Raw genomic sequence first — 16,650 nt, 5'->3', positions numbered from 1 at the left:
ATGCAGACTCAAAAATTACAGAACGTTTCTGAATAATATACCGAAAAGAATTTGCTTAAACCTCAGCTTAGCATTAAAGAGAATGTGTAGAATGATCATTGAGAAGGCAATATGGCAAATCATCGTACACAAAACGACAAAAAAAAAAAAAAAAAAAAAAAAAAAACATGAAACACTTAAAACGATTAAATACGAGTCAACAGCTGCACAGCTTTCGTACCTAACAGCACACGATAAATCCTTCAGTAACAAAGCTGCGTTTTCTGTTTTGCGGACGTTCAAAGATTCGGAGAAACGAACAGCAGAACACGGTATTTTAAAGCTCGAAGAGTCACCGTGAATCATCTCGGGGGGGAAAAAAGGTGCTCTGGGCGACACGTGGGGAAGGACGTCGACAGACACGATGGGGAAAGCAGCGGGGCTGGACGATGGTGGACCTTTCCTCACAGTTCAGAGGGTCCTTCACCTGACCCTTTGCCCACCGTCCAGCGTCACCAGCAGGGACATTTAGCAACTACAAAGACACCAAGTGATGCTCGTCGCACCGCAGCCATACCAACCGTACGGCTACAAGCGAGGACCGGCCACTGATCCTCCAGCCCGCGGTCGCTACGAGTAGTCGTGGTGCGGGTGGGTGTGGGCGACCGCCACGGTGGCCTGCTCGGGGACGAGACCGGGGTCCGTCAGGATGGACGTGGAGGTGCTGAGGAGACGGAGGGAACTGAGGACCGCTGAAGGCAGAACAGAGACGTGACCCAGGAGTTAAACGTTACACGTTACGAGGAACCTCGCTCTTCTGCTCTAACTTCGCGTCTTGACGCTCGCTCTGCTGAACAGCCAATTTTCACGAAGCATCTGGTTTTAAAGAGCTGGATGAACCAGTAACTGTGCGTTCGGTCAGTTCCGGAAGCAAACAGTGACCAGTTCTTCTTCCCAAACCCATGTAATGAGGGAATCACCGTAGGTCAGGAGTCCACTCTTTACTGTACTGATCTTGAACTGTTATCAGACAGAAATATTTGCATAATCAATACATTCATATAATGGTGATCACCCTGACGAACGTTTCGCTTTCCCTGCGAAACGGCAGAGGTGAACGAGAATTAATCACTCCCAAAAGCACTGCGAAATGACCCCCGCTGCACGGCTTTCGGGTCCCATCGCGTTCTGCGATTTAGCATCGTGCCCTTCAGCGAAGGCCCGTCCGCTGCGAGAGATTTCAGGTGACGTGCGGAATAGCGCTCCCTCACTTTAACAGTGATTACGAGTGTTTCTAGTCCACAGCACCAAACGCACATCTGTGACATTTTATTACCATGTTTCGTTTGTTTTTTTTTTTTTTTTTTTTTTTTTTTGCTTTTCTGAAGCGCTGGCAGAAGAAAGGTATGATTAATAAAATTCCGAGAAAGCATTTGTTTATGGACACCACGTGAACGTGCGGAGTGAATCTGACATCGAGATGACACCGAGATTAAAGCCAACACCATTCTCCGAGCAAGTCACTAATCCTTTGGATGCGAGGAGAGTCTCCATGTGGCTGGATGTGGAACCGACAGCAGGCCGAATGTGTTACTTACCGGGCCGCAGCACCGGGAGGGAGCAGTGCTGGTCCAGCCAGCACAGGGTGGTCCGGCAGAGGTCCTCCACACTGGCAGTGGACACCATACCATTGTAGGACTCAAACAGGGGCTCGATGATGACACTGAACTGGAGGCCAACAGCGTTAAGGTGATCAAACTTTCTCCTCTGATGTTAAAAAGACTAAAACACACACACACACACACACACACACACACAGTCTGAAACTGCTTGTCTCAAGCAGGGTCACAGCAAGCTGGAGCCTAACCTGGCAACACAGGGCATGAGGCTGGAGGGAAAGGGGACACACCCAGGACAGGACACCAGTCCATTGCAAGGCACCCCAAGCAGGACTCGAACCCCAGACCCACCAGAAAGCAGGACCTGGCCAAACCCGCTGTGTCACCGCATCCCCCGACTGAAAAACACTGATGATGTAATTTTTGTGATGATCTACAGTAAATGATCATTAAATGAGGAATGGAAGGGCTCTGCCACACAGATGTCAAAGTTCTCCAGTTGGAAAATGGGATTCCCTCATTTTCCAGTGAAAGAGAAAAAGGCAGCCATTCATACATATTAGTAAATAATTCGTTATTGGTCTTTCTTTCAAGTAATTTATTTAGAGATGAAACAACAAAGTAACTGTTATAATAATGGTGACAATGGAAGGGATACAATCCAGAACTTCCAGTTCTGCAGGGTCTGCACTCGGACATATTCCCGGAACATATCCCTCATGTGGTCAAAGCGCTGTCTGGTAATTGGTACCCCAGTGGCCGGGAGCTGCTGCTGACATAGGCTGCGTGGAAAAGACCCAGAATGCACTTCACCTTGCAGCAGGACCAAAAAGTTTTCAAGCAGCAGTAGTGAAGTGCATCAGTCAAAGGCAGCACAACGCAACCCAATCTGACACATATCCATAGTGAATTATACGATGGGCTGAAGCAGATGCAAGACACACATTATTAACCCGAAGGACGTAAGCTCCAGTCCCCAAAAGGAGAGTCTGGACCAGGTATTTCAACCAAATAAGGCCACACTTGAAACACTTCTGTTTAAGAAAAGTCCGTTCTTCCATTCGTCGTCAAAAACTGCCTGTTCGGTGCAGGGTTGTGGTGATCTGGAGTCTTACAGGAAAAGTAAACAATGTAAACATGGGTAACTCACTCTGGCTGAAGATCTCTCACGAATATAACATCAGCCCCACTGCAATGCCAACGGAAAGCACCAGACGTCATTGCGTGTTGCTGCTGGTCTTACTTGATGGCCGAGTTGAGGGCCACGATCTCTTCTCGTAGTCGCTGCGCCTCCTCGTGCAGCTGGGCACGTTCCTGCTGCATCTTGCTGATGTACTCTGCCGTCTTCTGCAGGGTTGTGGCTTTGCTGATCTGCACGCCAGTTCCCATAGAGACAGCTGATGGTAAGTTTTGTTCAGAAGCTTAGGAGGAGCTCTCCATCCATCCATCCACCCATCCATCCATCCATCCATCCCTCCATCCATCCATCCATCCATGAATCAATTCATCCATCCATCATCTATGGATTCATTCCTGAATCCATCCTCTCATCAATCACTGAATCCATCCATGCATTTATCCATCTGTTACTCCAGTCAAGGTGCAAAGCTATTAAGCTTTTAAGCCCTTTAGCTTGTTTCACAGTTGCAACCACGCATCAGCCCACCCAGTCATGACCAAGAACACCTTCTTTAGCTTTATTGTGGTGACTGGAGGCCTGTCACAAGTAAGATAGAAAATAAGGCTGGATACACCCTGGACAGGGTTCAAAACTTTGACTGAAGAGTGACTCTTACAATGCCAAATGTTTGAGCATGCCAAAAAATTATACTAAAAGCTGTCACACCTGTCATGTCAGTGAACTTATTCTCTCTCCCACGGCAAAGAGAATCGGACGTTATATTTCAATATTCTCAACACTCGTAGCCTTTGGCAGCTCCTCAGAACATCATGTCATCCGAAGCCACAATAAAGCAGCCTTCAGATTGTTGTGTTCCTTCACTTGTGCCGCTCATATGCCAAACCGCCATCATTTCCCATTAGAAATAAATGAAAGGAACATTATTCATAAAAGACTTCATTTGTACCTCAGTGTGTCCAAGACAGAAACAGTGGCATGTTCTGCCTCTGTTACCTGGGAAGCTTTACCTTAATGCTGGGCTGGGAGCTCAGCGTTGTCACCAGGCCCTGTAGAGTGTCAAATCCCAGTTTTATGTTGAAACGCCTTTTCTGTTCCGCCGAGATGTGAGTTATTCTTCTGCTCTCAGTCTGGAGGAGATTGAATTTCAGCGAGTGCACGCTGCCCGCTTTTGTTCAAACATAAAACGTCAAGCGTGCCCCGAACAAAGGAAGCCGGACGGATTGGCGGCAACAAATCAAAACCTCACCTTCCTTTGTGTAACAGATCATGAAAACTAATCACATTTCACTTTTTTATGTTAATGCCACAATGACACCATAGGAGATGTGGTCATCATTGCAATGTTCCATTCGATTTGTGACAAGGGAACGACTGTTCAAAAGACTCAAACAGTCTCTCTTTGAGAAAATTAAATAAATAATTGCATATCATTGGTTAAATTATACAAGAGCCAAAAAAAAAAAAAAAATCTTGAATACAAAGAAAAAATGTTCTACAAAAACCATTTTACATCCTTTTCACACGGAGGGGAGGAATTGGGTTTAAGGGGAAAACTGACCTTGGTCGACTCCAACTTGTGCTGCCCAAGGAAGGAGTGCGGAGAATGGGGGTTACTGGTCTTTTCTGTTGGGTTCGTTGGGGATACTTGACCCGAGTTCCCTGAAAAACTGGCTGGAAATGATGATTACGAATGATGAAGGCTTGATGCTTAGATACATTTGTCTGGTTTTCATCAGATACCTTCCTTCACAGGCTAAGTACTGAGAAATATTTAAACACAATAAATCACCAACATGATGTCTCCGTTGGCATGAAAGACTAATCTATAGTAGCTACAGAAGAAATTTACACTGTATACTGCAGAGCTTTTAATTAGTCACATGATTTTAGATGAAGGAGCTCACTGAAAAGATGTGGAGAGACTCTAGGAAAATGACTAGTCGTGTTTCAAAGACAAATAGGAACAATAAACCATGTTCCAAGCGGTAACCTAATACAGCTGTAATAATATGCTTTGCCCAACAAGACTCAGCAGTGTGTGCATGCAAACGTCACCCTCATTGACAGCAACCGTACTGTTGCATATTCCACCATCGCTGACCTGTCAACATGGCTCTCTCGCTGCCGTAGGTGTGGACTGGAGACAGTTTCTCTGTCTTGGGGACGAGGAGCGGCGCGGGCAGGGGTGACGCGCCCTGGGCGAGTAGGTTAGGCACAGCGGGTGCTCGGGAGGGCAGGGGACCATGCTGGCAGCGCTCGGGGCCACGCGCAGCACTGGGCTGCCTCCGCATGCCACCGGTTTGCTGCGGAACACACAACAACTATGAAATCGCAAGCAATTCCGTGATTCCGTTATGCATCTTGCCGATAACCCCCATGCAAAGTCAACAGAGGATCGGTTCCCGTTTAGAGGGAGAACCTGGGTTAACAATCACTCGTTCACTCGGTACAGCGTGATAATATTCAGGCTTCGGGACCTTCAAGCTTTCTGATCGCCAACACGTAAGAGGTGCGGTACCTGCGGACAGCGCCATCTTCGCTATAAATTGAGAAGGAGGTAAACAGAGATCATATGAAGTGTTTCAAAGTGACTAACTCACGGGGCAAGTGGAGGATGCTGAACTGTGAGCCTTGGCTTCAGGTAAAGAAGAGTCGAATCCTGAAGGTGGTTTACCTGTGAAGAAAAAGACAACAAGTGAGCTATGACATTCGACCAGCTTGTAATTTGGAATCCATAAATGTTTCAGCGGGATATTAAACAACGCAGATGAATTTGAAGGAGGCCGTTGCTTTGTTTGTTAGGGGGGTGCGGCGGCGCAGCGGGTTTGGGCGGGTCTAGGGTTCGAGTCCCGCTTGGGGTACCTTGTGATGGACTGGCGTCCTGTCCTGGGTGTGTCCCCTCCAGCCTTGCGCCCTGTGTTTCTGGGTTAGGCTCCGGTTCCCCGCGACCCCACTTGGGACAAGCGGTTTCAGACAAATGTGTGTGTGTGTGTGTGTGTGTTGCTTTGTTTGAAGTTGCCAAACTTCAAATAATTATAACACGATTGCTATAATTGCCATTTTTTCCCCCCCACCAGCAGGGATTCATATCACTGTCCAATAACACAATTAAAAAAAAACTGTTACATTTTGTCACTTCCCTGAGAAGTGAAAATTCCCATGTAAAGAGTTTCTTAACATTCAGATTATTGCCATTCATACTAAAATGAAGAGCGTCTACATTTCAATAAAAGGACTCGAGGGAGCAACTGTGAATTAGTACCAGGAACATCGAACAACGTGGTAAAAATGCGTGTCTAAACGATTAAAGTCTAGGGCAGTTTGTCTCCGCACATTTTTTCTCAACATTTTTGTTGTACTATCACAGCAAAATTGTCAGGTGCTCCCATCGCAGCATTTCACAAAGAGTGTTATTCTGCGTGATGACAGCGCGCGCTCTTTTTGGGAACAAACACTTATGTACTTGTCACTCGCTGATCTTGTCTCGGTTCATACTTCAGAGCACATCTCAAACCGGCATTTTCCAGCTCTCTACTGTGTCATGTTGACTTTACCCTGGTGAAACTGTTCAACAGCAGTCAACACTGGTAGGAATTAACAGCAGCGGGGGAAAAAAAAAAAAAAAAACACTGGAGGTGCAAATACCATATTAAATTTTTAAAATGTAAATCAGTATAATCTGTAGTTGCTTTTGGGCATATCACTGTTTATATTTTTTGTCAAATGTCTAGTGAAGAATATACACAATTAAAGGCAAAACCTATTATCGCTGTACTTTTACTTAAATTTATTTATTTATTTATTTATCTATCAGACACTCTTCTCCAAAGCAACTTCCAGTGAACTCCATGTAGTGTTATCAGCCCACACACCTTATTCACCGCAGTGACTTACACTGCTAGATACACTACTTGCGCTGAGTCACTCATCCATACATCAGTGGAACACACACACTCCCTCTGTCACTCACACACTATTGGAGAACCTGAACTGCATGTCTTTGGACTGTGGGAGGAAACCAGAGCACCCAAAGACTTACACTGCTAGATACACTACTTACACTGGGTCACTCATCCATACATCTCCGTAATTCAAACCACAAGCTGGTGTTTCTAATCCACCTGCTGCTATATTACAGTGAACCCATCCATCACCTTACCACGATAGTTCTTACTGTGAAATCACTCTGTCTGGCAAAACCCTGTTGTGGGACATCAAATGATTATTTGATGATTATTAAGATTACGATCATTATTTATTATAAAAAAACGTAATTGGTCCCTGGATAAAAAAATTGAAAAAATTGTCACCTAAAAATAAAATCAATCAGAATAAATGGTAATGGTAAAATGGTATTTATTATGGTAAAACCAACATATTGTATGATATGTGGAACAAAATTTATTGAATTCTATCAGTTATTTTCCAATTATTTGAATTAGAATAAATTTTCAAATCGCCAGCGTAACCTTCGGACTCTGACTCATAAATCACAAGATTAACACTTCATTTACAGTAGTGTAAGGGTACTGATGTTTAAAATCTCTTCCATTCATTAAATAATGATGTTAATTTCTTTTTATAATTGTTTATACAGTTTATTTATAAAAGTTGAGGGGTGCTGTGGGTTGGACCAGGTCCTGCTCTCCGGTGAGTCTGGGGTTCGAGTCCCACTTGGGGTGCCTTGCTATGGACTGGCGTCCGGTCCTGGGTGCGTCCCCTCCCCCTCCGGCCTCACGCCCTGTGTTGCGGGGTTTGGCTCCGGCTCCCCGCGACCCCGTATGGGACAAGCGGTTTCAGGCTCTCTGTGTGTGTGTGTGTGTGTGTGTGTGTGTGTGTGTGTGTGTGTGTGTGTGTGTGTTTATAAAGGTTAGGATTCAATCTGATTTCTTAGTTGATAATTTACCATGACTGATTTTGTCATTGATTGAAACTGTCAGAAAGCAGAAAGTACAGGAACACAGTACTTACTTTTTTATGGTAGAAAGACAGCATCAGTGTGCTTTCCAGAGTGCAGCACATAACACACACACATTTTCAGAACCGCTAGTCCCCTACGGGGTCGCGGAGAACTGGAGCCTAACCCGGCAACACAGGGCATAAGGCCGGAGGGGGAGGGGACACACCCAGGACGGGACGCCAGTCCATCGCAAGGCACCCCAAGTGGGACTCGAACCCCACACCCACCGGAAAGCAGGACCGTGGCCCAACCCACTGCGCCACTGCACCCCCTTCTCACATAATAAACAGCGTACATAAAATTACCGCGATACTGGGAAGCAATACTGTTATACCGAATAACAAGCCTGTTGGATGAAAAACTTGCATATACTATATTTTCACGAGCCTTCGTAGCAGTTTTTTCACTCTACAAGACCCCATGAAACAAGGGAAGGGTGTATCTACATATGACTTCCTTTTCCGAGAAAATACATTTCATTAGGAATGTAAGTGTAGCTGTGTCTGTGGGTCAGCTGAGGGACACGCGTGTGTAAGGGGGGAGGCGGACGAAGATGTACGCACGTTCCTGCATGCCTGTGGACAGCAGCTTGGCCAAGCAGCTCGTCTCGAGAGGAGAAGCGGAAGGGGCAGAGCTGAGCGTCTTCGCCCCGGGGGTCGTCTGCTTGTACTTGCCCCTGCTGTCCTTGCCACTCTGGTCAGGCGCAGGGAAACTGCGCTCGGGGCTGTACGGGGGCGGGACGGCAGGGCCGCCTGGTACCGCGGGGTATCCCAGGCCCGCGTAGGGGCCAAGCGAGAACGCTTCCGGCTCCGGGTAGAAGTGCGCCTGCACGCTCGGGGACAGCATGTTGACCGTGGAGCCCGTGTGCGTGATGACCGAAGACGTGGCGGCTGAGCAGTGCCGGTACTTGAAGCAGGTCGTAGGATAGAGATAAGAACCCTGCTGGGATGAAGGTGGTGCTTCAGCAGACGCGAGCCCAGGGGCGCTCGCGAAACCCTGCCGTTCGTACGGCACGGTCTCCGTCGCCAAGCCGTAGTCCATCTCCCCTTTGTATTTGGCCTCCGAGGACATGCTGCCGGGGGTGAAGGTCACATCCGCAGCTAAAGGCTGCGGTCTGTGGTAGCCCATGTCCGGCAAGGCGTCGGACGAGGAAGGATGAGAAAACCTGTTGCTGCTTTCAGTAGCAAAGTTAGCCTGAAAAAACCAGCAAGAGCAATCGTGCGATATGGGAACCAATGAATTCATGCATCCAATGCCAACAGCAGAGAGGCATTTTGGAAAAAATTGCAAATTTTGACAGTCCCAACTAGAAACATGATTGGCCAAGAGGAAAATAAAAGATATTCTTTCACTGTGGATGTGACCAAGGGTGACATTTCAGTGTTCGGTGCAGAAAACTGACCTGCAGCAGCTGAGCGTCTGTCTGCAGCAGAGGCTCCGCGGAGACCCCAACATGGGCCGCGGGGAAATAGTCACACTCGGAGTATCCTGCCTGGTCCAGAGGCTGGCTGCGGTAGCTCACGAAAATGTCTGGGGAAAACAAAGGGGCATGACTCCATGTTTCTGCACACCTCTAAGGACAAGTGGACTGAAGAACGACGACCTTTTTCGCAGCCAGGGCGGCAACTTTGGGCAACGGCAAAAGATGCGCGGAGCCTTTGGTACCGGGTGGCAGCGAGCTCTCGTGGGCTAATTAAGTGTGATCACTCCTACATTGCTCCTACAATCTGGCAGATAGATTTGTAATTAAATTCCTGACGTAATGTACAAAAAAAAAAAAAAAAAAATCTATTGAGCTTTTTGGATTTCTTTCCGTTTGCCACAACGGCATGAAGGCGAAAGATGTGCTTTCTTAAATCAACGGCGAACGAAGAAAATTATATTCATAAACACTTTCAAAAGAATACATTACATTTATGCACTTAGCTGACTGCTTACAATGGTTTACCCATTTATATAGCTAGGTAAATTTTACTGTGTTAATCCAGGGTAAGTACCTTGCTCAACGGTATTAGGAGGCAATTCAAACCTGGGTCTTTCAAGTGTGAAGGGGGCAGTCGTCACCATTCTCACCTGCTGCCTCTACATTTATTGACTTGAACTGTTACCATTTAAAGGGGGGTGCGGTGGCGCAGTGGGTTGGACCGGGTCCTGCCCTCTGGTAGGTATGGGGTTCGAGTCCCGCTTGGGGGGCCTTGCGACGGACTGGCGTCCCGTCCTGGGTGCGTCCCCTCCCCCTCCGGCCTTACGCCCTGTGTTGCCGGGTTAGGCTCCGGCTCCCCGCGACCCCGTATGGAACAAGCGGTTCAGACAACGCGTTACCATTTACCAGCAGAAAATCAATGGGTTCTTCATTTAGTGAACTCTTGATTGGAGATGAAATTTATAGACGCAGAAGGAAATACGTAGTAATAAAGAGGCCCAGCAGATGAAGAAAAAAAGAGCTGAAGACTCTGAGAGTTGAGCACACTGTGCAAACGCGTCCACCCATTACCGGCACAGAAGACGTCAACGGCCCCCAACGTGACGGGACCACGTGATGAGGACTGTTACCAGGAATGGAGAGGAGGTGGGTGGGTGGGTGCTGGGTGGTGGGGGGCTATGAGTTTGCGTTGCCAAATTAAGTGTTACAAAACAGCATGCCATCTGGCATCTGAGACGAGCACCATCTGGAAGAAGACTCTTTCGAATTGGCGCTCTGCTCCGCCCCGTCCGCACGCGCCATCGCTGCAGTCACGACACGCGGCCACACGCGGCCCCACGCAGGACAGCATCACGCACCGCCTGAGTAAACGCACGCCTGTCTTCAAATCTTCGCCCTCACAGAACGCTGCTCTGCGTGAACCACATTGAGAAGCCCTTTTTAGCTCAATGACATACCAGTGTTTTTCCTTTCATTGCTTAAGTTGTATTTTGACTAGGATCTCACTTTCCCCAGAAATTATTTAAATTAACCCATTATGATTATCATGAGATAGTTGTGACCCAGTCCTGCCCTGTAATATATCTTCCAGAAGCGAAATACAAAATAAATAAATAAATAAATAAATAAAAATACTGAAAACAGAAATGGAAAAAAAATACAAAATTAACTAATTCCACTGCAAAAATCCATTGCCAATAATAACATTAGTCAGCTTGTACTGACACGTCACAGTAGAACTGTTTGCATTTCGTACAATATTTTCTGATATCATCGAAGACATTACCAGCAGTGAGCTGAGCATTTGATCCTTTGTCGGTTTAATAATTAACGGCTGCTTTGTCACACTAACCGTTGGGTCTTATCTGCAGTATTTACTGTATACCTTACAATGAAATGCATAAATTACTCATAAATTAATATTACTGTAAACACCCCCAGTGTATACAAATCCATTCTGTATGGAAGGCAAATGCTTCCAATAGTATTTTTCCAAGAGTACAGTATTTGGAAATACAGTATTATTCTGGTTTATTGTCATCTGGAGAAAAAATATATATATTTCTTTTACATATATATCTCTTATGAAACCACTCTAACGCTTGTTCCAAGAGAGCAAATACAAAGGTTACTTAATTTGCATAATTTGCATCTCAAGTCATGACTAAACAGGATGGAATTACCTAAACCCTGGAACCTGCGCCATTCCTTGAATCCCTAGGAACATTAAAAGTGCTTTTTCCCAAGAATCTGGGAAGGTGCCCATACAGCACCACTCTGCTGACACACACACACACACACACGCTCACACACACTGTCCTGACAATCACTGCGACAGGTGTCTGCTGACGAATACACACTGCTGAGAAAGAGAAGACGGGATGACGGCGAGTGAACGATGTGCTGCTCGATGGTGGCTGCCAAGGGACGGGATGTCAGCGAAGCTCTGAGCATGTTTGACAGCCGCCCTCCTGACCCACACGACTTGAAAAACGGAGGTAACGTGCAGAAACGACACTGCACAAAGGCTTTGTCAAAGCGGAACCCTATTATTATTTATCTACTTTTCCCCAAAGCAACTCGCAAGTTCAGCTTTGCATACGAAGGCACTTACAACGATTTATGCATTCATACAGCTGGGTCATTTTTACCGTATAAGTTCATGCCAAGTACCTTGCTCAAGGGTACTGCAGCAGCGGGTGGGATTCGAACCTGAGACCTTGAAGAGAAAGATAACAGCTCTAACTAGTATGCCACCCATTCAGAAACTACTATTAACTGTTATTTAGCTGATGCCTTTGTCCAAGGCAAATTACAATATTAAGTTGATATATTACATTTAAAATGATTTACAGTACTCATCAATATTTACGCGCTAGCATATTGCGTCAGTCAGTTGGTTCTCGACTTGAGGTTCTGTTCCGACTACCATGTCGTAAGTTGACTTCATCAAGTTGGAAATCCCCTTATAATGTATTATATAAAGCATAAGGATATATAAACAACATGCATGAATGCTATGTTGTATGACAGGGCTTTGTTATATTTTTTCACTAATTTCACACATTACTGTTGTTAAAATAACACTAATATAGGATAATATAAATACGTTACAGCAGTGCAACATATATGCTTGAATACATACGTTCATGCTGCACCATTACTATAACTCTGATTTATAAATAAGATTTTTCTTTTTTTTTTTTTAGGTTTTTCTTTTCTGCACCACCAGGATACTCATGTTTTTGTTTGCTAGACATTGTGAAAAAACTTGGATGCAATTACAAACAAAACACGCCGCAAATAAGAAACAATAAAACGCATCCTGACAGACACTGATTGAGTCAATAAGAAATATTGCAATGCCCTGCGGCAGTGCGACTGGCCAGCGTTATCGTACGGCAGATGGAGCGGTTGTCATTATGCGTTGCAACCAAAACATCAGGACTCGAAAATAATATAATAAGGATGATGGGAAGGCGGGAAGGCTTTCATAAGTCTGAGATGTCAAAAGTCACCTATGTTGTAAGTTGAAGGAATACCTGTGTAACATGTCGTTTCTTAGCCAGAACTAACTTATCCAAAACAATTACATTTTAGTGTCATAATCAAGCTATTACATTTTAATGTGATAATAAACTGTAAGATAATAATAAAATATAGCACAGTAATAATACAGTGTAGTATATTGAGTCTTTGAGTCAAGACTTCCATTGGGACTCAAACTTGCAACCATTAGCTTACAAGCCTACTTCTAACAGAGGACTAGATATAGAAGATATGCAGATATATTACACAAAAAAAAAAAAAGAATTACAGGTGATCCCCGAGTTACGATGGGGTTACGTTCTTCGAAACCCATCAGAAGTCAAGAGTATCGTAAGTCAAAAATGCATTTAATACACCTAATACACACCCCTGCGGGACAGACCGGGAGATGCGGATCGTTGCCGCTGCCCAGCATCGCGAGAGAGTATCGTTCCGTGCATCACTTGCCCGGGAAAAAAATCTGAATTCAAAATTCGAAGTACAGTTTCTACCGAACGTCTATCGCCAGCTCACCATCGTAAAGTTGAAAAATCGTAACTCGAGGAGCCTCTGCACTGGATTTCCAAGAAGTTCCGTTTCACAATGAGACTTTCCCTTGACTCATCGTTCTAAACCGGTCCGTGTGTTTTTTTTTTTTTTTTTTTTTCCCTTTTCTCAGAGCATGAATGCCTGGGCGACTGAGTATCAGTGAAAGCAGAGAGCAGGGGGCGTGTTTGGCAACGGAGTGCATTGACCTCTTCGCTCAAATGTCAGCTGAGTGGGCAGCCGCAAAGCTAGCGCCCTGCCCTGCTTCCGACACACGAGCGGCGGCTGACCGCGTTCCCTTCCACTTCTGCATTCGACGGGGCTCTGCCCAGCCGCTCGCCGCTCCGTCACCTCTCACCTTCCTCTTCTGAGGGAGGATGAAAGGAGTAAGAAAGGGTTTCAGGAAGAGAAAGGGATAAACGCAGCTCTCACTGTTGCCCCTGCCCACATTTTTTGCCCACACTGCCGCAGAAATGAAATGGAAAACTTCTGCCGAATCCCTTCCTCCTTAATTACGTTACCGCACAACACCTAAAATTATTATATTCTAACAGCAACTGACAAATCTTTTGTTACATACGGTTAAATATATTGCGGTAAAATGGGTTTCTGCAGTCAACGTCATCGTGCTCTTTCGTTTCCCTCCTTTCCGGAAAAACAAGGAATCGGTAACCAAACATGATTATTTATAGGTTCTCATCATAACTTGCTCTGATTTTTATAACTTCAATATACTTTTTTGTACCGCTCGTCAGGCTTCGTCCTCCTGACAGCAGGACATTTTCAACTAAATGACTCAAACCACTTAACGAGCAATTCACAATATATTTTTAAAACGCTCTAAATGAAGAAATGTAGGAAGCTACATCACGCATTTCACTTAACACGGTTTCATACCTGCGGTGCTTTTACATTTCCTATATTACCTGCTGATATGCTGGAGCATTTCGACTCGGTTACGCCTTGTCCGAGCACAACAACAGCGTGCACGCTAAACATGGAACAAAATTCAAAGAGTTAATTTTTTTGACAAATATACTGGAGAAAATGTTAGCGGAAACGATGGCTGAGTGCCATGGTGGACGAGACCTGCCTATGCAAACCGGGCGCTCAACTTATTAGCGCCCAGGAACAATGTTATGACTAGATGTTTAAGTTGATGCTTAAGTTGACTTAAGTCTTTATCTAGAATACCCAGGAGGCCTGGGAAGCAACTGGCACTCAAACCCCACAGGTTTTTTTTTCTCCCTTGCCTTTTGGTTGGGAGTTTTCTTATTCCTTGCCTCTGGAGCCAGTTGCCTTAATTTATAGCTTTACTACAAGAACTACAGTAAGTAGTAATTAGATGTATAGCTAACGTTTTATGGGTATTATATCTCTGATCCTTTGTTCAGCATTCTGTGTCATTGCGTGAGAAGAGAGATACTTAAAAAGACATTGAAGTGAACTGAACTAAGAGGAGAAGTAAAAATTCATCCTCAAAGATTTGAGAAAATGCAGTATATTCTGCTTAAGCTCAGCAGTTTTGGCGTAAACTGAAATAGGTGGTGTACCCTTACAGTTTAGGACCCAGTTTAAGGTCAGTTACATTACTTAAGTCCAGTATATTTACCCTACTGAAAGTTCTACCCAGCCCTCTACCCTTGAAACATGCAATCCTATATAACTTCCTGTAGGTTTACCCAAAACCACACCATTCAAACCCATTTTTTACAAGCTTAAAGTTACGGATTTAGTACTGAAGTTACACTAGCACTCGAAAGTTTGGAATCACCCAGAAGTTTTCATGCTTTTCAAAGAATTGATACTGTTTTTTTTTTTTTTTTTTAAATCAAAGTACAATTAAATTGATTGAAAAATGTAGCCAAGATGACATTACTATTATTGGCTGTTAGTGCTTGAAATGACTGATTTCTAAATAATTTTTCACATATGAGTGCAAAGCCCCATTTTCAGCAGCCTTTACCCCAGCATGCTAATGGTAAACCATGGTAATGGTCCTAATGATAGAGTAGAGGAGCTTTTCTCCTTGTGTTAGCACTGGTGGAACCCGCTGTTCTGTTCAAGAAGGCAAGTAAATGGTCTTTCCTTGGGTTGCAAGGTACTGCCGTTCCTAAAGTTCATTTCCGGGTTCAAAAATGGCCAAAACGAATCGGCTTCTTCAGGAAACGTGTCGGTCTACTGCTGTTTTGCAAAGTGGACGTTATCCCGTCTGTAAGATTGCCAAGAATCTCAAGATTTCATACAAAGGTACCTGCTACCATCGTGAGAGACGAGGGCAAACCGGATGTAACAGGATAGAAAAAGAAGCGGGAGGCCCGGATGCAGAACTGCACAGGAGGAGAAGTACATCAGTACATCAGAGTCTAGTTTGAGACACGGACCCCTTAAGGGTCCTCAGTTGGCTGCTGCCTTAAATCGCACGGTGTCATCTGAAACTGTGAAGACTTGGACTCATCTGTCCATAACGCTCACTTCCAGTGATCCACCATCCAACGTCTGTCTCCTGTTGCTCATTTGCCAGTTTCAGATATGGCTTTTTCTTCGAAACTCTACCCCTAAGGTCAGCATCCTACAGTCATCTTTTCACTGCAGATGGCACTGGTATTTAGCATGTACTTTTTAATGAAGCAGCCAACTAAAAACCTGTAAAATAATAAAATAAAAGGTACTAATTTTTATTTGAGGGGCGCAGTGACTCAGTGTATTTGACCAGGTCCTGCCCTCCGGTGGGTCTGGGGTTCGAGTCCCGCTGGGGGTGCCTTGCGACGGACTGGTATCCCGTCCTGGGTGTGTCCCCTCCCCCCTCCGGCTTTGTGCCCTGCGTTGTCGGGTTAGGCTCCGGCTCCCCGTGACCCCGCATGGGACAAGTGATTTCAGATGGTGTGTGTGTGTGATTTTTATTTGTTAGTTGCATCTGTACAGCAGCATAGAATGTGATACTAGCAGACGCAATTTATTGTCATGGCAAACCACTGTTTTGTTTACCCGCTTACTATCATTAACCATTTTTGGAAGTCAGGATCACAGCAGTCTGGAGCCCATCCCTGATACAAATGGCGCAAGACTAGTAAGGGTACACCCTGGACCGGATGCTGCTCCACTGCAGAGTAATAATTGTAGTTACGTGTAAAAAAAAAAAAATCTAAATAAAAATGATAAAATCAAAGCTCCTGAAAATAGCATCTCTCCAGCTGAGAAACTACACATATTACTTATGTGACCACTGAAATAAGATTATCCAACTTGTCTTTCAGCTCTAAAACAACTTAAAGGTCTGTAACAGAGAGAGGCAGTACATCCTTACAACCTTGAACTACCGAAGCATGGCTCCTCATCAGACCACATTACCTAAATCGACTTAAACAGCCGTACAGCTGGCTGCTCACCAAAGCAATGAATATACTTATCACCATACATTCTTTCATATATCATTTTCAAATTTTATACTGTC

At 45.0% G+C, this 16,650-nt stretch overlaps 1 protein-coding gene across 2 annotated transcripts in view; it reads right to left on the bottom strand.

Annotated features, from left to right (window-relative positions):
- Nucleotides 1-230: 230 nt before the first annotated feature.
- The window catches only part of mlxipl (MLX interacting protein like), a 34,307-nt gene continuing 17,887 nt past the window's right edge, over nucleotides 231-16,650 (bottom strand). The window contains exons 8-17 of one of the 2 annotated variants that reach the window (XM_029249435.1): nucleotides 9,102-9,229; nucleotides 8,263-8,893; nucleotides 5,340-5,413; nucleotides 4,841-5,042; nucleotides 4,298-4,410; nucleotides 3,747-3,866; nucleotides 2,842-2,969; nucleotides 2,257-2,380; nucleotides 1,578-1,707; nucleotides 231-731 (exon numbers count right to left, since the gene is read on the bottom strand). In XM_029249435.1, coding sequence (XP_029105268.1) covers nucleotides 610-731; nucleotides 1,578-1,707; nucleotides 2,257-2,380; nucleotides 2,842-2,969; nucleotides 3,747-3,866; nucleotides 4,298-4,410; nucleotides 4,841-5,042; nucleotides 5,340-5,413; nucleotides 8,263-8,893; nucleotides 9,102-9,229 — 1,772 coding nt within the window. In that variant the 3' untranslated portion in view covers nucleotides 231-609. Of the gene's footprint in view, nucleotides 732-1,577; nucleotides 1,708-2,256; nucleotides 2,381-2,841; nucleotides 2,996-3,746; nucleotides 3,867-4,297; nucleotides 4,411-4,840; nucleotides 5,043-5,339; nucleotides 5,414-8,262; nucleotides 8,894-9,101; nucleotides 9,230-16,650 lie in introns of those variants that run through there. The other variant, XR_003797338.1, reaches the window with a different exon arrangement.

Source organism: Scleropages formosus, chromosome 25, assembly GCF_900964775.1.
Source record: "Scleropages formosus chromosome 25, fSclFor1.1, whole genome shotgun sequence".
Taxonomy (NCBI): Eukaryota; Metazoa; Chordata; class Actinopteri; order Osteoglossiformes; family Osteoglossidae; genus Scleropages; species Scleropages formosus.
This window is presented reverse-complemented; position numbering and strand designations above follow the sequence as displayed.